The 24183-nt window shown below is 36.8% G+C and overlaps 6 protein-coding genes across 9 annotated transcripts; 5 read left to right on the top strand and 1 right to left on the bottom strand.

The window, feature by feature from the left end:
• Positions 1–780: 780 nt before the first annotated feature.
• On the top strand, positions 781–4659 carry LOC110806736 (Chaperone DnaJ-domain superfamily protein). The gene is made up of 10 exons (XM_022031661.2): positions 781–984; positions 1074–1136; positions 1223–1289; positions 1680–1739; positions 2110–2160; positions 2286–2366; positions 3330–3442; positions 3607–3724; positions 3895–4021; positions 4237–4659. Exons 1-10 carry the CDS (start codon positions 866–868, stop codon positions 4338–4340), a joined length of 903 nt encoding a protein of 300 aa, XP_021887353.2. The 5' UTR covers positions 781–865; the 3' UTR covers positions 4341–4659.
• Positions 4660–4829: 170 nt separating this feature from the next.
• On the top strand, positions 4830–9815 carry TDP1 (tyrosyl-DNA phosphodiesterase-like protein). Of its 2 annotated transcripts, XM_088206803.1 has the most exons (16): positions 4836–5093; positions 5202–5381; positions 5492–5737; positions 5835–5996; positions 6199–6259; positions 6543–6619; positions 6706–6963; positions 7081–7170; positions 7309–7443; positions 7968–8117; positions 8297–8400; positions 8693–8746; positions 8859–8949; positions 9138–9215; positions 9315–9459; positions 9556–9815. In XM_088206803.1, the coding sequence occupies exons 1-16, from the start codon at positions 5079–5081 to the stop codon at positions 9648–9650; spliced, it is 1941 nt and encodes a 646-aa protein (XP_088062929.1). In that variant the 5' UTR covers positions 4836–5078; the 3' UTR covers positions 9651–9815. The 2 variants fall into 2 exon arrangements, 1 of the variants encoding a protein (XP_088062929.1); XR_015813025.1 differs by lacking the exons at positions 9138–9215; positions 9315–9459; positions 9556–9815 and having other exon boundaries at positions 4830–5093; positions 8297–8408; positions 8616–8746.
• A 255-nt stretch (positions 9816–10070) lies between these two features.
• On the top strand, positions 10071–11027 carry LOC110806737 (ubiquitin domain-containing protein 7SL RNA1-like). Its single transcript, XM_022031662.2, has one exon. The coding sequence runs from the start codon at positions 10187–10189 to the stop codon at positions 10973–10975; it is 789 nt and encodes a 262-aa protein (XP_021887354.2). The 5' UTR covers positions 10071–10186; the 3' UTR covers positions 10976–11027.
• A 554-nt stretch (positions 11028–11581) lies between these two features.
• Positions 11582–13378, top strand: LOC110806735 (polyubiquitin). The gene is made up of 2 exons (XM_022031660.2): positions 11582–11741; positions 11879–13378. The coding sequence occupies exon 2, from the start codon at positions 11879–11881 to the stop codon at positions 13250–13252; it is 1374 nt and encodes a 457-aa protein (XP_021887352.1). The 5' UTR covers positions 11582–11741; the 3' UTR covers positions 13253–13378.
• Positions 13379–14910: 1532 nt separating this feature from the next.
• Positions 14911–17534, top strand: LOC110806741 (MYB-like transcription factor ETC1). 2 transcript variants are annotated; one of them, XM_088206806.1, is made up of 6 exons: positions 14911–15029; positions 15175–15380; positions 15490–15543; positions 15640–16847; positions 16942–17026; positions 17246–17534. In XM_088206806.1, exons 4-6 carry the CDS (start codon positions 16793–16795, stop codon positions 17331–17333), a joined length of 228 nt encoding a protein of 75 aa, XP_088062932.1. In that variant the 5' UTR covers positions 14911–15029; positions 15175–15380; positions 15490–15543; positions 15640–16792; the 3' UTR covers positions 17334–17534. The 2 variants fall into 2 exon arrangements, with proteins under 2 accessions (XP_088062932.1, XP_088062930.1); XM_088206804.1 differs by having other exon boundaries at positions 15490–16847.
• LOC110806738 (postsynaptic protein-like protein) lies at positions 17117–23334 on the bottom strand. 2 transcript variants are annotated; one of them, XR_002538349.2, is made up of 5 exons: positions 23175–23334; positions 22934–23051; positions 18871–18962; positions 18650–18777; positions 17117–17487 (listed from the first exon to the last, which is right to left on the bottom strand). XR_002538349.2 is itself a non-coding variant. In XM_022031663.2 (4 exons), exons 1-4 carry the CDS (start codon positions 23188–23190, stop codon positions 18713–18715), a joined length of 291 nt encoding a protein of 96 aa, XP_021887355.1. In that variant the 5' UTR covers positions 23191–23334; the 3' UTR covers positions 18371–18712. The 2 variants fall into 2 exon arrangements, 1 of the variants encoding a protein (XP_021887355.1); XM_022031663.2 differs by lacking the exon at positions 17117–17487 and having other exon boundaries at positions 18371–18777.
• Positions 23335–24183: the final 849 nt, after the last annotated feature.

Below are 24183 nucleotides of genomic sequence, written 5' to 3' on the forward strand. Positions count from 1 at the left end.
ACATGTTGAAATAAGTGAGAATTTCTCTCCAGAAAGAAAGCTTAATAAACATATTTATATCATCAAAACAGTTATGAATCGCTTGCTTCTCAACAAATCTAACCAACTCACGAACATAACTACGAAGAAAAATCGTATACACACACAGATATATATACACTCGATCAAGCTTTTGATGGAATCAATTCTTTGGAGACACTTTGTAATGTGCAAGGTTTTTTTTTTTTTTTTTTTGAAAAGAAAAAGAGAGAATGATTTAAAACACAAATAAAATTATGATATTTTCATTAATCTTGTGTTTTTAGTCTCTTTCTATCATAAATGTGGCTGAAAAAATAGTGGTGATATGTATGTATGTATATATATATATATATATGGCTTAAAAGAATGAGGAGAAGAAATTGAACTGGAAAACAAACAATATTATTCAACATATCTTCTCAATCATGATTTATAATTCTAGAAATGATAATTGATTTAGTGAGCCCACCAACCCCAGAAATTGCAGGCCAAATTTAATGTACTGGTACAAAATAAAGGAAAGGCCATTCAATTTAATCATTGGTACCCCAAATCAAATCCCATCAATCATTAATCTCTGATTAAGACCTCCATATCATTATTCTAACCACCCACCAATACTTGCAAGAATCAAATTATTAATTTAATCTCACAAAAAATAATAATAATAAAGTATTCGGCCCAGCTCTGTACTAACCCATCTAACTGTTCGGATCCACCGGCCCAAAAACTCAAAGCTCCTAATTCGTTGACTTTTTTTTTGCGTCACGACTGTCAGAGGACTTCCCCTCCCCAACGTTTCCCCCACGACGCAAACCAGACGAAGCAAAGGATCGCCCGACCGATGGCGCCACCGGCAACAATTCAGTGGTGCGCCCTCGTCTCAGCTCTGATACTCTCCGTCCTTGTCTCTCCCACGATCTCCATTTACTGTGACGAAGACGATTGCTATGATCTATTAGGGTCTGCGCCTCAATCTCATTTCTTCTTTTAAATCTCATTCTAACTGTAATTTCAATTTACGTTGTATTCTTCTTCTCTTTGGAGGTCAGAGTTTCTCAAACCGCGAATGCATCAGAGATCAAGAAAGCTTACTACAAACTCTCACTCAAATAGTAAGCTACTTTTTCCGGTTAATTCTTATCGTTCTTCATTTTGCGGCTTTTGATTCATTTGTTATTTGTTTTTGATTCTTAACTAGCCACCCGGATAAGAACCCGGATCCGGATTCGAGAAAGTTGTTTGTCAAAATAGCTAATGCTTATGAGGTATGATTAATCTTTGCTTTTTCTTTTCCTATTCTTTTTATTCGGTAATCTATTTTATCTACCGGAATCGAGCTAATTTTTTTTACAAGTAAAGCTGATTCTATGTAATTTAGTTCGTTGGGGGAATTTAATTTAGCGTGTCGTATTAGCTGCTGATTGAATTTTGGCATTATTGCTTTTAACAACTGATTTTCAAGCCGCTTAGTTCTATGGAAACACTGTATTGTCTGCTTAATTAAATTCGAATGGATGAATTACTGCCATAACTTTTTATTCTGCTCTAGCTAGCATTGGTGATATTTAACCCGCCCTTTTTTTTTTTAGTTTGCTTTTAAACTGCATTTTCTATATTTCCTCCTCTTTTTACAGTGAAAGGATTTCATGTTGCAGATTCTGAAAGATGAAGCCACAAGGGAGAGGTATGATTATGCGATTGCACATCCAGAAGAGGTACATAGGAGAAACCTGCTAATACAGATTATAATGTTAATTAATTGTGGATTAAGGGAAATGACGTGTCTTTGGGGAATATTATGTTTATTGATTACTTTAAGATGACCTGAAAACGTGGAGATAACATACTATTTAGAAAAACAAAAGAATCATCTTTCGGCTAATGAATCACTGCTTCGTGTTTTAAATTTCTTACGATGTTGTTTGAACGTATTTCGTATTTTTGGTGCTTATTAAATACTTTAGCTTGAAATAACTAGTTTCAAGATTGAGGAAATTTCCGATTATGACTGAAATAACTAGTTTCAAGATTGTATAATTCAATTGCTTTTTTTTTTTTTTTTTTTTTTCCTTTTTCACTTTTTAGGTATTTTACAACACAGCTCAATACTATCGTGCATATTATGCACACAAGACGGTAAGGATTTTGCACCATCACCTTTGTTTTGTGGGCTTATTGGGGTTCGTTATATTTTCTTACGGAAAATAGATGGAGCTTTGTGTTTGACTCGTATGATCTGTTAACACTCATTTACTTTCTAGGATCCTCGTGCAGTCCTGGTTGGTCTTCTTTTGATTCTTTCAGCATTTCAATATCTAAATCAGTGGACAAGGTACAATCAGGTATCATGAGGTGTTCTCAAAATACTTTTATATCCCAAGTATTTTTCTTGAGGAACTTTTATATTCTAAATACAACTATTATCTAGTTTGAGAAAACTTTTTGCATCATTATGTTGCCCTTGTGCTAAGTTCTGCCATGCTAGTGTCATCTGGACTTGCTCTGCCCTATTTACCTCTCTGAATGTCATAATAGTACTTGTTAATTGTTAGAGGGAGTAATGAAGTTCCTGCTGCATAAAATGAAAGTTGCTTTGCACTGTTTCAGCATTATAGCTTTGATTGGATAAATATTTGGATCACCAGGAATGACTGGTGAAATGTCATTGTCACATTTCTATTCAAAAAAATTTACCATCACATTGAGATTATAACAAAGTTAAATAACAAACAAGAATGTTCTATTATAGCTTCTCAAATGAGTCACTGATGGATTAATCTATTTGGTAACAAGTCCCAACAAGGAAGCATGGTAATATAGAAACTATAAAAAAGGAAGCCTTGTAAGATGATAAATCATTTTCTCCTTGTGTACCGGAAAAGTAAGTTCTCTGTTGTTTTGTAAGGCATTTTTATTTTTTTATTTCCCATACTCATCTATGTGTGCTCGTGCTCATGCCCACACAGACACATGTATACATATACATGTGCGTTAATTTTGTGTGTGCGCGCACTTGAATAAGGATAGAAAACATTTATTATTTTATAGATGTATGAGCAAAATTCATGCATGTTTTCATTTTTGACTACCATACATGTTAATGTAAAATACACAATATATACACAAGAATTGAAAACACTTTTACATACTGAAAGGAGCCTACAAGTTGTATGACAATCAATAAGATAAAGATATGCGCGGTAGCCTTATGATATTGTTGTGAGATATTTACGTAGCTCGTAAAATGTTTTTCTAGTTCCAAAAGTTGTATATTATTGTGCCTCTAATTCTTCCTCTTTATGCAGGCTGTAGCTATGGTCAAGAAGACACCTGCTTACAAGAATAAGTTGAAGGCATTGGAGCTTGAACGCACTGGTGGAAATACAAATAAGAAGAAGAATCACAAGCAGATTGACAAGTATATCTTTTTTCTATTTTTTTCTAAATAAGTCAAAATTGGATATTGAGGACGAGGCTTTATTCTGTTTATGCTCTCGTTTCAGAGTTAATTCTTCGGTTAATTGGGTGTTCTGTAACTTTTGAACTGTTGTTGAAACAATTTGAACCATATTTTTATGGCAGGAAAGTGGAGGAAGATCTCAGCAAAGAACTTGATCTGCAGATCAAGGGAGCTGAAAAGCCATCCTTCTGGGCACTAGCTGGTGTCCGTTTCATTCTCCTGCCTTACACTATTGGCAAGGTTTGAATACCATATTATCAGTTAAATTTGCTGTAATTTTGTAACATTATTTGACAGTAAGGGCGATGGATACAGCTTTGTTTATTTTTTATGTTTTTGTTTGTGGTTGATCCTTGCATCAACTAGTTGTCAGAATAAAAGGATTACTTATTGGCTTTTTGTACATTCAGCTTTTGCTGTGGAGTGGCTGTTGGTTTTGGAGATATAATGTGAAAAAATTACCATATTCCTGGGAAGATTCCTCATATCTGACACGGAGATCCCTTAAAGTGCCTCCTGATGCGTGGATGAGTATTGGTGCCTACTTCTGAATCTACTCTTTCTGTGTCAAAAAATGCATTGCCATGCTTGATTATGAATCACATTTAACTGTCTTTGGTCCCACTATATTAGCTATGACCAATTTACTCGCGGGATCTCGCATCTGTTTGAACAAATAGAATGAATAGATTAACACCATTGGCTTTTTGAGTTCGGTGCCATAATAATCTGATATTCTTTTTCTTTCACAGATGAATCAAGGAAAGAAGACCTTGTTCAGAGACGGCTATGGGAGAAATCCAATCTGGAGAACTACCTGGCAGAAATGCGAAAAGAATCAAAGCGCAGAAGATAGCAGATTTTCTTGTCTTGCTATCAATTGGCCTTTCAAACAGAACAGCACCTATTTATGGTAGAATTTGACCAGTATACAACCCCATAATACTACAAGCAACATTGATATAGTGGAATCCATTCTTTTTTTTGTTTTGTTTTTGTTTTTCATTTTGCTCCCTAAGCAATTTGGCTGGGAGGAGGGAAGTAGAAAAAGGTACAGTAATCGATTCATGGTTAGTGTTGAGGAGTTGTCAATTGCTACGATTAAATTACCGTTTTGAGTAGTTTGTTTCAGGACTTGGGTTGTATAATGTCAGGATGATTTTATATTCTTTCTATCAGTAAATTCATCAAATTATATTTTTTTAAAACACAAGTTTTGAAATACCAAACGAAACGAGACAATTTTGCAGCAAAACGACACTCGCCGCTTGACCCATTTTTCGTTTTTTCCTCTTCTCGTATTCGTAAAAACTAAAAATGTGTAGGGGTATAAGATGAAAAATAAATTTAATGTCTGAACAAAACGGTGCGTGTGCGACTATCTTCTTCCTCCGTCTAATAATGTTCAAGCTCAGTCCTCGTGAAGCTGGCAACTCGGCGGGCGCCAAGTTATTGGCAGCTTAGACAATCCTTAAGCCTGCCAAAAGCTAAAACCCATCTCTAACTTTTCTTCTCCAAAGCAGAAGTTCAGTATTCAAATTATCAACTTTAAGGAGATTTGCACCCTCATGCGCCCATTCAATACCCATCACCAATGTCTCGCACTCAGGTACATGCACGCTTCTCTTCTTCAAGAAAAATCTCTGCATCATAGTCCTCGAGTTCCTTTTTCGCTTTAACGGATTCCTTTTTCTTTTCTGGGTTTTTGTTCATTAAGTTCGGATATTTGGTTCCACTAAACGAGAATTTAGAGGAAGACCTTTCATCGCAAAAGCTGCCTCTCGTACACGGCCTCAACACTATCGGCCGGAGCAACATTCCCCTTCCCGACAAGCGCCTGAGCCGCAAGCACCTCACTTTGACCGCCGGCTCCAATGGGTCCGCCAATTTGCTCGTGGTACGCAGAAAAAAAAAAAAAAAAAACAGTACCTAAGTTTTTGTTTACGGGGTAATTTTTCTAAAACCTCGATTGTGATTTCTGTTTTGACTACGGAGAGCGATTTTTAGGAAGGCACGAATCCGGTTGTTGTTAAATCTGGCGATCAAAGGAAGAAGATTTCTTCTCGAGAGGAAGCGACGGTTGCTGATGGCGATATCATAGAGTTGATTCCTGGCCACCATTTTTTCAAACTGGTGACGTTGGTTCGCCATTGTGATGCATCTTCTCAGGGAAAACAGAAGCGAAGTGGTAAAAGTGATGACAACAATGGGATTAGAGGAGGTGAAGAAACAAACAGGAAGAAAGCAAGACAGGTACGAAAAGATTAAAGAAAATTTGATAATTTGCTGAAGCGCTTTGTTTTCTCAATTATTTTTTTCTGGTGCGTGTGTGTTGTATTGGAATATCTAGGCTGAGTTAGGCAATGGAGACAATTTTGGAGATTGTGTGGAGGCAATTCGTAATTTTCAAGTCTCTGGTGATAAACTTCCATTGACGTTTCGGCTAATGAAAGTTAAAGGATTGCCAGGGTGGGCAAACACTTCTTGTGTTTCCATAAGCGATGTGATTCAGGTGAGGAAAAAGGATTGACTCAAATACACTTTAGCTTCGAGATTGCCATGTGTTTCACTAGTTGGGCCATAATGTGTTATGCATTGCTTGCGGAAACATGGACGACTCAATAAGACTATAGCAGAGTGTAGTGGGTGAAAATTGGAGAAAGGATTTTGATTGTTGATTAATTTAACTGCTTTATTGTTCACTTCAATGTTAGGGAGATGTTCTTTTCGCTGTCCTTTCAAATTACATGGTAGACATGGATTGGTTGATGTCTGGTAAGTTGCTTTTCTTCTCATTCCTTCTTCTGCTATTCAGTCACCAATTACTGTTGTGCTTCTTTCGTATACTTGGATGACTATACTTACTTGTGTGTTATTGCCCTTGTTCCTATTTAAACTCGCTAGAAGTTTCTATTGGGAGTTTGTAATTTAGGTTCGATGATGGCCAGTGTTTGAGGCCTTTCTCAGATATCTTTCTTGTATTTACCAGGCTTATTTACTTGATCAGTTATTGTTCTTGCCATCATCTGAAATGTTTTCTCAAACTTATCTGGTGCAGCATGTCCAAAATTGGCTAAAATACCCAATATGTTGGTTATTCATGGGGAAGGTGACGGTACACTGGATCATATGAAGGTTTTTTCTTAGCTTTAACTTGTATTACTTTTCTTTCCGCCTCGAACATGTCGACCTCAATTCTCTCGTTGATACTTATTTTTTAGAGAACAAAGCCTTTGAATTGGATTCTACACAAGCCCCCGTTACCTATTTCATTTGGAACACATCATTCAAAGGCAATGCTTCTTGTTTATCCTCGAGGGATAAGAGTTATAGTTCATACTGCAAACTTAATCTATGTCGACTGGAACAACAAAAGTCAAGGTCTATGGATGCAAGATTTCCCCTGGAAGAATCAAAATAATTCAAGCAAAGGATGTGGATTTGAAAATGACTTGATTGATTATCTCAGTGCATTGAAGGTATTGAAGTTGTTTTGTATTATCTTCTCATGAAAATATATATAGAATAATATACTCCACCAATTGTCTTATCCATATGTGGTGTATGTTAATGCTTCATTTTCAAATGTTAAACAGTGGCCTGAATTCACTGCTAGTTTACCAGGTCTCGGCAACTTCCAAATCAATCCTTCTTTCTTCAAGAACTTTGATTACAGCAGTGCTGCGGTATAATTGAAATTCATTTTTAATTTTTCTATGCTTTTAGAAATTTAAATTCATTTTTAATTTTTCATATGGTTCAGAAATTATGATTCAAGTTTAGGTAGTTCCTTCTTTTTATCTGAGCTTGTTTATACTTTTCAGGTCCGAATAGTTGCATCTGTCCCTGGATATCATAAGGGTCCTAACTTGAAAAAATGGGGGCATATGAAGCTACGCACTATCCTCCAGGAATGTATTTTTGAAAAGGAGTTTCAGAATTCTCCAATAGTTTATCAAGTATGTCGACTCCTAGTTCTTTTATCTAATTGTCCTGCTGTAGTTGGGGATGGATGCTCGTCTTTATTGCTTGTTTGGAACCAGTTGCAAAATCAGTTAATTTGTTGTTTAATAAACTTTTCTCCTGGATTTTATTTTTAATAAATTTCAGAGGTCTCCAATAAATTATCAGTTTAATGAACTTTTTATGTATTTCTCCTGCTGTAGTTGGAGGTGGATGCTAGTGCTTATAGCTCTTTTGAAGTCAGCTGCAAATCATATATTGTTTGATGTACTAAAATTTCTTTTATTCTTTCATATTTTCTTGACATTCTTTAGTTTCACTTTAGTTTCAGGACTGGTCGTATCTTTTAATCCCTCACTGTGAATCTTATGATGTTCACAATTGAATACGGTGATAATATTTCACATGTATTAGGCTGCATCATGCAAAATATCTTTAAGAAAAGAAGATGGTTGCTTCATTTTTTTGTTTTCAGTTGGGATTTTTTGTTTCTCCAATAACTTTCTATGCTAGCCCTCAGTTCTCTTCACTTGGTTCCCTGGATGAGAAGTGGATGGCCGAGCTAGCAACTTCAATGTCATCTGGTTTCTCTGAGGATAAAACACCCCTTGGTCCTGGGGATCCATTAATAATATGGCCTACTGTAGAAGATGTCAGATGTTCTCTAGAGGTAGAATTCTTATACTTTTCTTCTTGTGAATAATATTAAGAACCATGGATTTCACCAAAATAGTACCATCATCTTCTGGTATTTGTGTTATAATTTTTTGCATTTGCAGCAACTTGTTGAAGAGAGGCTTAGTAGAGTCTAATCATCTCCTGACCATACTATTCTTATGGTTATTTCAGGGTTATGCAGCAGGAAACGCAATCCCAAGCCCACTGAAGAATGTAGAGAAAGGGTTCCTAAATAAGTATTGGGCAAAATGGAAGGCAAACCACACTGGTCGCTGGTATATAGGTCAAGTTATGAATTCTAATTTTTTGTGACGAAGTTGACAGAGATATATATCTATAGCCATCAACTTAACTATGTCCTTTCCCCGCTAAGCTTTGGAAATGATCTTGTTACAGTTTCTTATAATATTAAGTTTAGATTGGATTTTGTTGTTTCAATACAATTTTTCTATTTAGTAGCTTAGCTCTGTAGAATATTATATTCTCGCAGGTAATTTTTTTGTTTACTTCATTGAACTTTCGCATGGCCATGGCTTGATCCTTGCTATATTGTTTCGATTGTCCTAGTCGCGCAATGCCTCATATAAAGACATTCACTCGTTATAGCGGTCAAAAACTGGCGTAAGAATTTATATCAGATTCATAGTTTGTGCTTTTTGTGTCTCTTTGGTAGACAACTGTGCCAAGTCATGCTAATTTGGACTCAAGTGTATTTCCGTGCTTTCCTTTGCAGTTGGTTCTTGCTAACTTCAGCAAATCTCAGCAAAGCTGCATGGGGTGCTCTTCAAAAGAATAATTCTCAGTTGATGATTCGTTCTTATGAGGTACGGGCATTGATTTCGAACTATCTAGAAACATGATAAGTTTGAAGTTGATAGAAATTGCTACATGCCCGAGTTATTCACTTCTGGTGATACATCCAGCATATTTTTCTCCAAACTTTTATTTTTATGATCTTTAAAATATTTGAACATCCCCGGCTGAAACATTTTGTTTTCATGGGTAATTCCAGTTGGGGGTGCTATTCTTACCCTCTGTCGGAACACAAGGTTGTTTGTTTTCTTGTACAAGTGATGACGTTCCGTTAGAGGTAACACCGAAAGCCTCTGATAACTTTTGGAGTTTGATACCACCATCAAAAGAAGAATACTGTTGGGACAAATCCTTCTAATGGTTCTGTGTGTTTTAGGTTAAACACCAAGACGGAAAAGATTGTGAAGTAAAGACTAAAAAACTAGTTACCCTATCTTGGCAAGGAAGCGAGGATTCATCATCAAAAGTAATTCGCCTCCCTGTGCCGTATGAACTCCCACCTAAACCCTACTCGGCCGAAGGTCATCCTCAATAGTTTTATGTGGCAATTTGTTTTTTGTTTTTGACAAGTAGGACTTGTGATTCATCTAAAACTTGTTTGATATATTATCTGGCAGATGTACCTTGGTGTTGGGACCGGAGATACGCCAAAAAGGATGTCGAGGGTCAAGTTTGGCCAAGACAGGTTCAACTATATGCTTTCCAAGATTAGTAAAAATTCTTGTGTACTTGTATGAGAATGTGGATTATGCTTCCATGAGAAAGAAGTTTGTTTATGGCCTTCCTTGCCAATTGATTCACTTGTCAAATTCCAGCTTTGATTATGTTGAATTTGGTGAACAAATTTCAATCTTGAAGGACTTGCATGCCATGTTTATATATGTTTATATATATATATATTTTACACTTGAAAGAAATTAAAATTTATAAAATATCAAATTTGGGAAAGTAAGGCCCCTCAGCATTTCACAACTAAATTAAACGTTTTGTTGGATAATACATATGGAAATTACTGTTTAACCCTCATTCTATCAAAGATATCTCTTTTTTTTTCCCTATAGGAGAACATATATATATATATATATATATATCTCGCCACCCAAATCGGTTGGCAGTTAATACAATAACAGATTTTGTTACACCCACCAAAATCTCAGAGAGATAAACCTCTCCTTCTCTCTTCTTCTTCCCCCCCACTCAAGTGCACAGCTCAAGTGTGTGTATACCCTCTTCCCCTGCAAGACATCAATGGATATTTTCTTCGAGACCCAGAAAGGCAGGCCTTTCTCCATCGAAGTTGGTTTCTTCGACACTGTTCTCGAAATCAAAGAAAAGATACACAAGTACCAAGGCATCCCCATTCCCAAACAAACCCTAGTCTTCCATGACAAAGTTCTTCAAGACGACCGTGATGTTGATTCCTGTGAGATCCTCCACAACTCCCACATTCAGCTCCTCGTTGCCTCCGAACCAGATCACATGTCTCACCTCACCAAGATTGACGATCCCACCTCACCCTCCAAAAAATTAGTCCATCTCAACATCAACATAAACCTTCCCTCCTCTTCCAAATCCCGCTTGCGTCTCCAACTGGATGCAAACGACACCGTTTTAAGGTTGAAAGAGAAGATCCATGAGGCGGAGGCCGCTGTTCCCGTTAACAGAATGGTTATCCTCTCGGGGGGAACAGAGCTGCAAGATCACCGGTGTTTAGGCGAGTGTGATAACGGTGAGATTGACGTGAGCTTGAAAGCGCCGTCTACGGCAGTGGGTGGGAAGAGACTGAAGGTGATGGTGCTGCCCAAGTGCGGGACCAAGAAGATTCCGGTGGAAGTGAACGCGTCGGATAATGTAGGGGAGCTGAGGAAAGAGCTGGCCAAGTTGCACCAGAGGCTGCATTTCAATCTGCCGCAGGAAGGTTATTTTTTCATATACAAACAGAATGTAATGGACGACGATCGCTCCTTTAGGTGGCACCATGTTTCGCAAGGTGACACCATTGAGATTTTTAACGGGAGTGTTACCGGTGGATCTTGATTTCAATAAATACATATCATCTGGGTGATGCAGATCAATTACTGCACATACATACATCATGTCATACATGCGCGTATATAGATATAATATTGATATATAGTGCTTTGATATTATAATATGTGCGTATTAATATTGACCGACTTTCACCCCAAAATGTGGTTTGTTGGGGAGGCTCTGGTGTCCTGTTTGATAAGTTGGCGAGGAAGGAACAAGGTGGTGGTGGTGATGGGAAAAGAAACATCGGACACCATTAATGCAGAGAAGAAAGATTGGGTGGAGGATCTCAGAGTGTGAATTTCAAAATTTGATCCGAACGAATAAATTTTTCATCTGTAGAAATTGATTTTTTTATTTTTTATTTCAATAAAAATGATGAATAATAAATTTGTGATGAATTCCCTAAAACTTCGGCATTGTTTAACAAATACGACTCATTTACCATCCAAATACCCAACACCACCGCCTGCAAAAACCTAACGGAAACGTTCCTCCTCCGTCATCTCCGTCATAACGGCGGCCTACCTACCCCCGTTATCACTTCGTCAATATCGGATTCTCTATTTAATTTACTAAGACAACTTGCCGTCTAAATTATGCCACGACACCTCATCATCACACGTGGCGTTTTCTCATTGGTCTCCTTCGCACTTGCCGTGACCCAGTTATCTTCCTCTCCTGCTATAAATTCAGATCTACACCCCCTTGTTTTCTTCGTTGATTCGTCTACCTATTTTCTAGAGAAACCGAGGAAGAAAACTCTCTCAAGGTTCCTTCTTGTAACCTCTTTCTCTTTCGTTTTCCCTTCTTTTCACTTTCATTTCTCTGATCTTTTCGAGTTTTTTTATTTTCTTCTTTCTGGTTCATTATTATTATTATTATTTTATGAATTGTTTGTGAAAACAGATGCAGATCTTCGTCAAGACACTCACCGGCAAGACCATCACCTTGGAGGTGGAGAGCAGCGACACCATCGACAACGTTAAGGCTAAGATCCAGGACAAAGAAGGGATCCCACCGGACCAGCAGCGTCTGATCTTCGCCGGAAAACAGCTCGAAGACGGCCGTACCCTAGCCGATTACAACATCCAAAAGGAATCGACTCTCCACCTTGTTCTCCGCCTCCGTGGTGGGATGCAGATCTTCGTCAAGACCCTAACGGGTAAGACGATCACCCTTGAGGTTGAGGGCAGCGACACAATTGACAACGTCAAGGCCAAGATCCAGGATAAGGAGGGCATCCCCCCAGACCAGCAGAGGCTGATCTTCGCCGGAAAGCAGCTCGAGGACGGCAGGACCTTGGCGGATTACAACATCCAGAAGGAGTCGACCCTCCACTTGGTGCTCCGTCTCCGTGGTGGGATGCAGATCTTCGTCAAGACCCTTACGGGGAAGACGATCACCCTCGAGGTAGAGAGCAGCGACACAATTGACAACGTCAAGGCCAAGATCCAGGACAAGGAGGGCATCCCCCCAGACCAGCAGAGGCTGATCTTCGCCGGAAAGCAGCTCGAGGACGGCAGGACCCTCGCCGACTATAACATTCAGAAGGAGTCAACCCTCCATCTGGTTCTCCGTCTTCGTGGTGGGATGCAGATCTTCGTCAAGACCCTTACAGGGAAGACGATCACCCTCGAGGTAGAGAGCAGCGACACCATTGACAACGTCAAGGCCAAGATCCAGGACAAGGAGGGCATCCCCCCAGACCAGCAGAGGCTGATCTTCGCCGGAAAGCAGCTTGAGGACGGCAGGACCCTCGCCGACTATAACATTCAGAAGGAGTCGACCCTCCATCTGGTTCTCCGTCTTCGTGGTGGGATGCAGATCTTCGTCAAGACCCTTACAGGGAAGACGATCACCCTCGAGGTAGAGAGCAGCGACACCATTGACAACGTCAAGGCCAAGATCCAGGACAAGGAGGGGATCCCCCCAGACCAGCAGAGGTTGATCTTCGCTGGAAAGCAGCTGGAGGACGGCAGGACATTGGCTGACTATAACATCCAGAAGGAGTCGACCCTTCACCTGGTTCTTCGTCTTCGTGGTGGGATGCAGATCTTCGTCAAGACCCTTACCGGGAAGACGATCACCCTTGAGGTTGAGAGCAGTGACACCATTGACAATGTGAAGGCTAAGATCCAGGATAAGGAAGGGATCCCACCGGACCAGCAGAGGCTGATCTTCGCTGGGAAGCAGCTGGAAGATGGCAGGACTTTGGCTGATTATAACATCCAGAAGGAGTCCACCCTGCACCTTGTCCTGCGTCTGCGTGGGGGTTTCTAAGTGATTTCGTGGTGTTTTCTGGTTATTAGTACCCAAGTTTCGAACTGTGTGTCGTAGGTCCTATTGAGGCCTTTTGTGAAAAAATTTAAGAACTTATGCTATGAATAAAATCTAGTAGTTTTCTTATGACTTGTGCAAAGGATCCTTTAATTCTTTCTCGTCTTTGTTGCAAATTCCAATGCTGAACTCAAAATATTGTTGAACTTTCTTGGTTGTTTGTCATCTTTGTTGGCTGGTTTAGTGGGCTGACTATTAAGGTTGAGTAACTTGAGATGTGGATTCAATGTCTCTTCCATGGTCAAAATGAAAGAAATGAATGGTGAGACAGATGTTCATGGATTCAATTGTCTTTCATTCTCGCCCGTCTTCATTTTCATTCATGATTGAAGGAACTTGTTTTCATTTGTAAGTCTTTATGCAATTCAATACTTGTTTTCATTTTCATATCAATGTAGCTCCTGCTGCAACTCTTCACAGTTCTTTTGGTTAGCGCATGGGAGTCCTCAATTGTCCAAAACGCTATGTTCTTCGATGGATAGTTTGAGGGTTTGAGTTGTATAGTTGGAGATTGATGTTTTTGCATAATTATAGGAGACGCTTTTTTTATTTGTTCTTGAAGTAGATATCTTAGAGACTAATCATCAATAATTTCCACTATGCCCTTTATGGTCTTTGCCCTTCATAACAAGCTTTTTCCTTTCCATGGTGAGTGAAAAGAATTGCCAGACTGATTTATAGTTGTCGTCAAGTTTTAACCATAATATACATAATTCAGTGATGTTAGAACAAGATGCTTGTTTACAAACAATTCAAAATCTGCTTCTTTGTTTTCTCTGTCTATATACTTCTGCTTCAATTCAGGAACGTCGTATTCCATTTCCAGATCAAATTGGCTCTGCTGCAAGTCTTCACATTTTAGTTGGTTAGTTGGTTCATGGGAAGTCTGTCATTTTTATATTACAAAATCATCATTCATACCATCTCTACCTGTAGAAAGCCTGATTAAAAGTCTCATTTTTCTTCATTTACTGGGGTTAACATCCTCCACATTATTCCTAATTCTTCCCGTCTCTGTTTTCCAACCCAAACAGGAAAAAGAAAGTAAAAAGAAGATAAAAGAGAGGAGAAAGAAAAGAATCCTCTAATTAAAGACAAGCAAAACAATTGGAAATTGAGGGTTTAGCCAAAAAGCGTGTGGTGCATGAGATTTGCACTCATATAATATGGAAGACCAAGACTTGCAAATACTTTTGTTTTAGTTCTAACTCATCTCATTATCTAATCCTCTCTCTCTCTCTCTCTCTCTCTGTCGGGTAACTTTCTCCTTCTTGGTTGACTTTTGCAAATTGTGTTTCTGTAATCCGACTACCAAGATAATGACAATTGTCATTATTAAAAATATGTCCATCTGCCTTCAAGATTGACTTCATAGTTCTTTGTTTTGATCTGCTCTAGATATTCGTATCTTGTTTGATGGTGTTCACTTATTTGATGATGCTATATATTGAATGCTGGGTAGATATATCATCATGATGATAGATATAGTAGACAAAATTCTTTGCCTATCTGATATAATCAGAAATTCTATTTTCTTTTGATCCATCAAAATGAGACTAGGGATCTTAATCTGTTCGTTCACACGCTTGAATCTGGATCAGTCTTTATCATCTATTGCGCCTGCAAGCAATTTTATGAAAGCAGCTAAAATTGTTATCACTTTTATCATCCAAGATTTCATGGCAGAACTCGACATTCAAATTCCTATTGCCTTTGGAAGGTATGTTCTTACTTTCTTCAAGTAATTATGAATGCTCTCTTTTCTTCAGAACAAAGTGAATATACCCTTTTTGAGCTTCATGGAATCAATTCAAGTTGTGACCTTTATTTTATTCGAATCTGCTGTTATGTGTGATTTCAAGCAGATCCATTCGCTGAGGCAAATACTGAGAACTCAAGTGCCAGAGCAAAGGAATACGTACACGTAGACATACAGCAAAGGAATGGTAGAAAAAGTCTGACCAGTGTACAGGGTTTGAAGAAGGAATTTAGTTACAGCAAGATACTCAAGGACTTCAAGAAGTAGTTTTGCTGCAATGGTACTGTTGTTCAAGACTCAGAATTAGGCCAGGTTACCAACCTATTTCTTGATATAGTCTTTCACAATATTCGATTTGCTCATGCAACATTAACTAGGCTCGAAGAATTTTGATTTTACAGGATTGCTTTAACGTTTGTAGGTTATTCAACTACAAGGTGATCGGAGGAAGAATGCTTCAAACTTCCTTGTTCAGGTAATTGAATTGATATGATGTCTGTCTGGTATGTGTGTTGCAAAAGTAGAAATCTTGTATTGTTGCTAGTTTCTGGTTCTTTTTAACTCACTGCAGGCTGCCGTTGTGAAGAAGGAACACATTAAAATCCATGGTTTCTGAGCTGCAATGATGGGAGAAAGCATACTCACATGATTGCTACTTCTTCTTGAACCATTTAGTTGTGCCTTCTAATATTATACTTTGTTTCTTTGACATGTTAAAAAACTATGAATCACTGGAATGTATTCACCTCTATCAATTTGTATAATTATATGAAGAATGTCATGCATATATTGTTAGCTGTTAAACTTTGACGAATTTCAAAGTTTTAAAAATTATGATCTCTTGTTCTGGGCTTAAACGGCCAAGGATTGTGAGCAATAGTTTTTGTGTGAAACCCGTAGACTGTAAGCACTTCCCTACTTGGTAATAATCAATAGATATATACAGATACAGAAGGGAGGAAGAAGTTGTTAACATTTTACCCTTATCCAGTAACTCTGTGTAGTAATCACTTGACATCATATATGAAATCTCTTGCTCTGCTGGGTCTCCAGACCATCTACATACACATGGTCTTAGGGGATGTAGCTACTATGTTTAATTGGTCCAGCATTATATGATGTATTGTGTATTTAAGCCAAAAACTTATTGAAAATAAGTAGGTCCTACAATTGTGACTTACATAATCAAACCTACTCCCTTTAATTAGTTGATTTAATTGCAGAGAGACAAGAATTATTGATTAATTTCCAAAAGAAAACAATTATCTCCAGGTTCTGTACCTAAAATTAAAACAACTTTTTGATGTTCAGATATTTTCTGAAATTTAATATCATACTTCAAAATTAATTAGGCTGATACTTGTATTAATCTAATTATTATAATAATCACAATAATATAATATAAGTGGGAAAATAATAGAAAGTAAAATTAATACACTTTATAAGAATAAATCATTTAACACTCCTACGTTAATATGTATATTGATTTGTTAGGGTTCATGGATTGATGAGATGAGATGAGATGAGATGTAATCCATCCTTAGCCTGATTAACAGTGTAAAAAAAGACATAAATAGAAAAAAAACAATACACACCAAAATCTCAACTAACAATCAAACCAGCTTGTTCAACTACCATTCTGCAGTTTCTCCTATTTATTCTCAAACACTTGCTCTGTCTCATCCAAACACCCACCAACTTCCACTCTCTGATTTCTTTTTCTCATGGCTGAATCTCAACATTCCTCTTCCGAAAACACTCCGCCAACAGATTCTCAAGGTATTTATTTCAATTCTATATATGTTTGTTGTCTGAGAAAATTTCTTGGAACATTTACATATGATTGCTGGAAATCTTCTTGTAAAATTTTCAGAGGAAACAAGTATGGAATCAAAGCTGGAATTTTCTGAAGATGAGGAAACACTCATTATAAGGATGTACAATCTTGTTGGGGAGAGGTACTAGGTTTCCTCCATTTCTCTTCTTGATCAATTTTCATTCTTTAAAAGTTCATTCGAATCTACAATTTTTATCTTGTCAAAGCTATCTCGAGGGTGAGTGAGATTTTCGATTACAAATTCTCATCAAACAATGCAAGTACGTATACTTAAAAACGAGTGTATAAACCAACAAACACTTATTTACATTTAAAGTCAGTGCAATTTCAAATCTATCAGATGGTCACTGATCGCGGGAAGAATACCAGGAAGGACAGCAGAAGAAATTGAGAAGTATTGGAATACCAGATATTCCACGAGCGAATGATTCTTTTTGGGGGGTATAATTCATGAGGGCATAACTGTATCGATGATATAAAACATGCCCCTGCTTGTAATTACTTGAATTTGTTGATGTTGTTGTGTAGTGTTCAAAATTTTTGGGGCTTGATTATTTGTTCTCTCTCTGTCTGTCTGTAAACCTGGAAGTACAAATATGTGGTTAATTAATATTAAGATTTTGATGTCACTTAGAATTGGTTTGTATTAGCTTTGTATAATTATTGATTTAGCAGGAATACTATTAAAAACCAAATACAGATGTTGACACATAGTTGTTTAATCCTTTCTTTTTTAGCTCTCAATTTCTTGTATACAACTAAATACAGGTCTGTTCAATGGACGCAGCTGTAAACAGTTTCCAAAGATGTGATAATACAATTTTCAACAGTCACTTTTGCACCTCTTTACAGACTAGGAAGAGTATTCAAGAATCATCATCTAAGAAAGTCTATTTTTCTTTGGATGGACCACTTAGATACACCTGTCTCAAACTAATTTGATTTTCAACAGAAAGAAACAAAAAGGATAAATTTTTTCTTTTTTGTCCCTTTTGGTCTTAATGACAATGGAATCTACCTTTGTCTTCTTTCTCATAAAGCAACTATGAACATATGCTTCCCCACTTCAAAGAATTCTCCCTTTTCTTTTTTAACATATACATGGGCAAAGTATTTTCAAGCCAAGGTATGCCTCTCAAGACTACATTTAAAAGAACTCAGATATGTCTTCATTTATCTATTTCTAAGCATTTTACATGGACTTATTTTCCTTTTTTTGTTTCCATACATCTTCACATTCTATAAAAATTCAAGGGGAAACAGAAAAAGAAAATTTAAGAATTAATAATTTCATGTAAGATTAAAAAATTAAAATACAGCATAAGTTGTATACCAATAAATCAAATAACAGGACAGAAAAGTATGATTAGACTAATTAAAAGCAAGAAAAAGCTTAATGAGACTACCAAGTGTAAGCACCAAGTCTATAGTACCAATCCTCACTACTAGATTTGTAAAGGACAGATAATACAAAACAATTATATAAACAGAAGCATACATGCATGTTTATCATCTGAGCAACAACTTTTGTATCTGGACAGCTAACCTTTCAAGCCTCTGGACCATAATCACGCATGATACTACGGCAAGAATCATGATTCACAGGAAATCTAATCTACAAAGATTCACTTTACCGAAAAGTTATAGCATTACAATTCATGAATCAGGAAAAAGATGATTCACCCAGAATAACATAAGCACATTAACCATAATAGCCTATGTGCCAAATTCATTGAGTTCTTACTTTTTTACTCACAGAATCGGTCATGATATCTAAAAGCGAATCCCAATTCATATCTTCTTCATACTATACATTGCTTTGTTTGTAAAACTTGGTGTCCAGAACTTGTTTCCCGCACATTGCACATACTCCTGCAAACAATTACAGCATTTCCGATCTTGTTATATCGCACAGAGAAAATTAAACTGAAGATACAATATGATCACGAGATAAACCGCCATTACCTTTGGAATATGCGCATGTATGACAGTATTTGGCATCCTGGTGAACTTGCTGCTTGCAAATGATGCACTTAGTATTTCCATAAGGAGTCCATCTGCAGGCAATTATGTGACAAATAGCATTACAAGAATGGAAAATTAAGAAACCAGAATAATATGCAGGCAGACACAGAATAGTGAATGCCGAAGAAAACTAAAGTACACCCAAGAAATGGATTAGTATCACCCCCCATCTCTCTCTCGTCCTCAATACATATGTCTCCTTAATAGAATCAATTAGTCCCATGACTGAGACTATTGATCACCATTTTGTTATCTTTGCTGGATCCCTCTTTTTTTTTCTTTTGGTGAAGTGCGTTTAAGTCGCTAATGTAGGACATATTTGGGAGGAATCTTCCTATCTAATAAAGTTGAGGTAAAACCTAGATTTCTTAGAACCTAGACATTAGAATTGATAAGCATAGCAAACAAGAGTTGAGTGTGTCACACAATCCAGAATATTGAGAAAATTCTCAAGGACTATATAATAATTGGACTTCTCTGAAAAGTGAGATTAACAGGCATTGTGGTACTCCTTCAGTAACCTTACCCAAATAAAATCAGGCTAATATTTTCTAAAATATAAATACTAATACCAGAACTAGTAAATAATTATAGGACTTCTAAATAATAAAATAACTCCAAATTAAAATAAATGACATGTTTAAGCTATTTAGGTCTAGTATAAATCTATATCATTCTCCCCCAGATGAAAAAAACTTGTCCTTGAATTTGGAAATAGCAAATGACATAAAACATGGATCTTGGAGCTTCTCAATTAAAATTAGCATACTTTGCATTTGAACATCCTTGTCAGAAGCCAAAACAATGTAACTAACTGGTCAGGGTTGTGAAACTCTGGAAGTAGTATGAAATCAACATTATCAAAAATTGGTATATCCTGATCGTACGATTAAATCTCCTTAGATCCAGTTGTTGCCTTGCCTTTTTTGAACATACCATGAAGAAATCTATTTAGGTGGAAGACTTTTAGAGCTGGCTGTTTGAAATTTGATATTGATGGTTCACAACTTCTCATGCTGTATCCATCATTTGACTGTTTTCATTGACTGCCGCTGGCTTGTATGTTATTTAACATCTTCGGTATAGTAACAGATTCCAAAACTCATCCTTCACTCTAAACATAAGGTGACAAATTTCATCATTCGAACATGCTCATCAAAAAACCAAAGTCAGCCTAGAAGAACATGTTCAATCTTCAAAGAAATTCACCTCTTATCATAGAGCAATTGTAAGCATCATTACAATAGAAAGAGGACATTTTTAAGTTACTTGAACTCTCATGATCTTGTTTTTTCCCTTTATTGTTCAAATCCTCAATTCCAAGGTAATAATCTGACACATACATCATAACTTTCCTAGTCCTATCTCCCTTATCATAGTTCGCAAAGCTATAACTTTCCTAGTCCTTTTGAGCTCCCTCTCCCAAACCATACTCCTCTTCTCTTACCTCGGAACTTTGGAGTTCTATCATCCCCTTTAGCCTTCTTACTCTCTTCAATTGCACTGAACAACTCAATAGCTTGGTTTCCGAAACCATCAAAACCAACCCCCAATAATCTACTAATCCCAGCTATGTTATTCATGACCCAATGCAAAGCTTCGACCTGGATTGAATTGGCAGGGATGAAAACACTGAAATCCCCTAACTCCTAGTTCTCACTCTAGTCACATCAATTTCTTCCCCTCTCAATATCCTTGCACAGACATAGGCGAGATTTCCACCATGCACCATGGCCAGGGGTCAGATAGAAGAGTCCTCCAAGCTCCTACTCGAAGCTTTCATAAGCAAAGGGCCATATTCAGTGCTCCCGAGCAAAACCAAGTCATCCAACTCAGACAAGAAACTAAAAGAGCTAGGATTTTCAAAGCTGTGTGCAATGGGCACTGAAGAAGCTCCTACTACAGGCAAACCAAATGAAGGTGAAGAAGAAGAAAATCTGGGGACTCAAGCTGATTTCCCTAGAACAAGTCCTTAAAAGCAATTCAACCACCAGCTCCATCCAAAGAACCCTAACCCACTTTTAAATTTTCTAGATTTCTGCTTTTGACTGGAACTTATTACCCTTTCCAACAGACATGCCTTGGGTTTTTTGAGATTAGCCTGAATCAGCCGATACCATATTTTGGTTGCAGGAGTTGGGTCTTGGAATTTGAATTTAGCCCAACCAATTTAGGACCTACATCCTTCTTCAAAACCAAGTTGCTCACAATCTTTGCACAAAATTGCAACTTCTTTCCTCCATTTGAAGCCATTTGAAGTAAGATCAGGAGCAAGATTTTGCAAGTAGGGCATGAAGATTTGCATGCAACCGGAGTCAAATCGAGTTGAGGATCCCATGAAACATTTCCTTTAGACCCAACAACAAGAGGAGAAGGCTTAGGTAGCAGGAAACAGGTTGCAGTCAGAACTGACTTCTCCGAGACGTCACCCAGGGCTTTCAGGAACTGCCACCAACCATCAGCCTTATAACCTTTAGAACTGAAGATTCTCTAGCATGAATCCCTAGATCGCTTAATAAGCATCCAGAACCTATTTCCCCTATATGAACCCAATGCTAACTAGAGATTGTGTTGCCCTCCCTTCATGCTCCCAAGGTAAGAACTTTCTCCTTTTTTCCCAGTAGAACTCACCCAAGCCATTAGCAAGCCATCCCACCTAAGCTCTCCCATAAAGAATGGAGGATTGAGTAACTCTAACATCCTCAAACACTCTCTGCGAGTCAACAGCTCCACCCTCAAGAGTAATGTCAAAAAGCTAGTACCCAATGACAGGAATCTCCAAGGAGGAGGGACTGGCATGAGGGCAGAGGAAAGGCAGACCAAAAGAATATGGTCTAGAGGAAGAAAGATAAAAATCAAGAGGGAGAGCGAGAGAGAGAAAGAGAGTCTACCAGTATGAAAATTATAATCATAGGACTCCAAATAATACAATAATTCTAGATTTAGAAAAAATATAATTTATAATCTATTTAGGAAATCTGGGATAAATCTATTAAACATCACTCACCCAAGCATATTTCCTTATTTCCTTGTCACTCAACTAAATGGAGACATCAAAACTTAATTCTCTGTTATTTGATACTTATAGAAAGACATGGAGCTAACTTCATTCAGTAAAAAATAAAGAAAGCCATTTGATATATGGATGAAAAACAAAGTGTTTCACGATGATAACCCAAAAAAGTTATATTACCAAAAGCAGATACCAGAATACAAAGAAGCCACATACACAAACCAACAACAAAGAGAAAGATTAACCAATAAAGGTACAAGATTTAGCAACTGCATGAAGATCCATAATCTTATTGAAGCTGCAAAAAGTGATGCTTGATAATCTACATTAAAATTGGCATGTCACTATAGCTCCACCTACTTCAAATATAGAAAATCACCCTACCATGAGGTCTCTCGAGCATCCACTGCTAAGGCAGCTCTAAATTCATTGTCACATAATTTGATACAGAATAATGCAATTACAAGTGTCTGTTGTTATCCCATTAAGACTGTCTCCAAAACCTCTAACAATCTACCATAAAAATCCAACAAATCATGCATATAACTAATCTCAATAAATGACTCTCAGAACCCATAAATAAAACCTTTCTTGGTAATAACACTTACTTAGAAGAGAAGATCATCACTAATTGTAAACTAAAACACCTGCACCTTAACATTATCACCAAAATTTTCTACGACCGTAAAAAGATGACTTTTCTCATAGGCATCAAAATTGGTTCCTATGGAATCAGTTAAGCACAAACAAAACGAAACTTTAAAAATTGAACAGAAAAAGAAAGGGAAAAAGTCTGTATTTTCGCCACTGAAACTGAACTTAACATCACAATAAAATCATTACAACTATATTCCCCTTTCGACAGTAGAAACGAAAATTAACCTGTTCCTTGTTAATCTACAAGCTCGATTATTGCAAAAAAACAACCAATATTGCAGACAACTGATGTACAAATTAAAAATTAGTAATCCTAAGATGCGAAAAAATTACCTTTTCTTCTTGGAGAGGAGTTTGTTCTCGTTGATTTTACGCCCACCGGCTTCAGTAGTGTTGCTTGCACCTTCTTTCCACTTATCTGGCACTATCACCTTCGACAGCTTCTTCTCGCCTGAAAAACCACCCAAAAAAAGATCAAAATTTGAGGATTGATGATAATACCTACTGCTAATCACAATTAATAACTTTAAAAAATAATTGAGTAGATATGAAAGAAAAATTCTGATAAACCCACATTTCTCGCACACCATAGTTGCTTAGCCGAGGCCTGAATTAGGGAAATTTTATTCTCTGTCGTCGAAAAACCCTAACTAGTTTCCTTCTGAGTGCTTGTTTAACAGCCGATAACTGTTTAAAAGGGGTTGTTTGGGTGTTCGATTAGAGATGTCTAATTCCAGTCACAGATAGGATTTGGCTTCGGTTTCTCTTTTTCTTTTAATGGAAAAATAACATAAATTATTCTTTTATGAACTACAAAGAAAAAAAAAAAATTTAATTTCTAAAGCTGAATTAAATTAATTAATTTCAATTTGTGATAATTTTATTATTAATAAAAGGTCACTCTAGTACTTTCAGGAGCAAATTACCATTAAATATTAATTAATTAATTAATTAATAATTTCATAGTAAGTTTTTATCAAATTAATTACAAGTTAATTAATTCAATAATATTATATATTTTATTTAAAGTTTATTTATATTGTAATTTTAAATAAATTAGTAGAGATATTATGCAATTTGGTTACAAGTAAAAGGATATTGCAGTAGTTTTAGGTTAATTAAAACTAATTAATAGGAAATTCCAAAAGATTCTTCCAATGTATCATTTTTGGGTTCAATGGAATTCATAGGGATAGAAAGAAATTCTGTCAAATAGGGATTTTTTCTTTCGATCATATTTTGATTGTTAATACGATATATAATAACCGCTACTATAAATAATAATACATCATTGATCATGAAATATCGATTGTTTGTTGAATCCTGTGAATTGCGTGAAAGTAGGATACTCCAAATTCGAGGGTCCAAGAATTTTATAAAACGTTCTTGGTAGAAAAAAATGTGAATGAAAAATTCTACTGAATTAAATTAAGTCCATAAATTTAAGAAATAGTGAGAATTCTTGATCTATCTTAATTCGAAAATTCAGGATTTGAATTAATGTCCTTTCATTGATTCCTCCTAAATTGCACTGGTTTATCCTAAAGATTTCATTTCAATTGGAATTTGGTTATTCACCATGT

The sequence above is a fragment of the Carica papaya genome, chromosome 7, assembly GCF_054855325.1.
Source record: "Carica papaya isolate Zhongbai chromosome 7, ASM5485532v1, whole genome shotgun sequence".
Lineage (NCBI taxonomy): Eukaryota > Viridiplantae > Streptophyta > Magnoliopsida > Brassicales > Caricaceae > Carica > Carica papaya.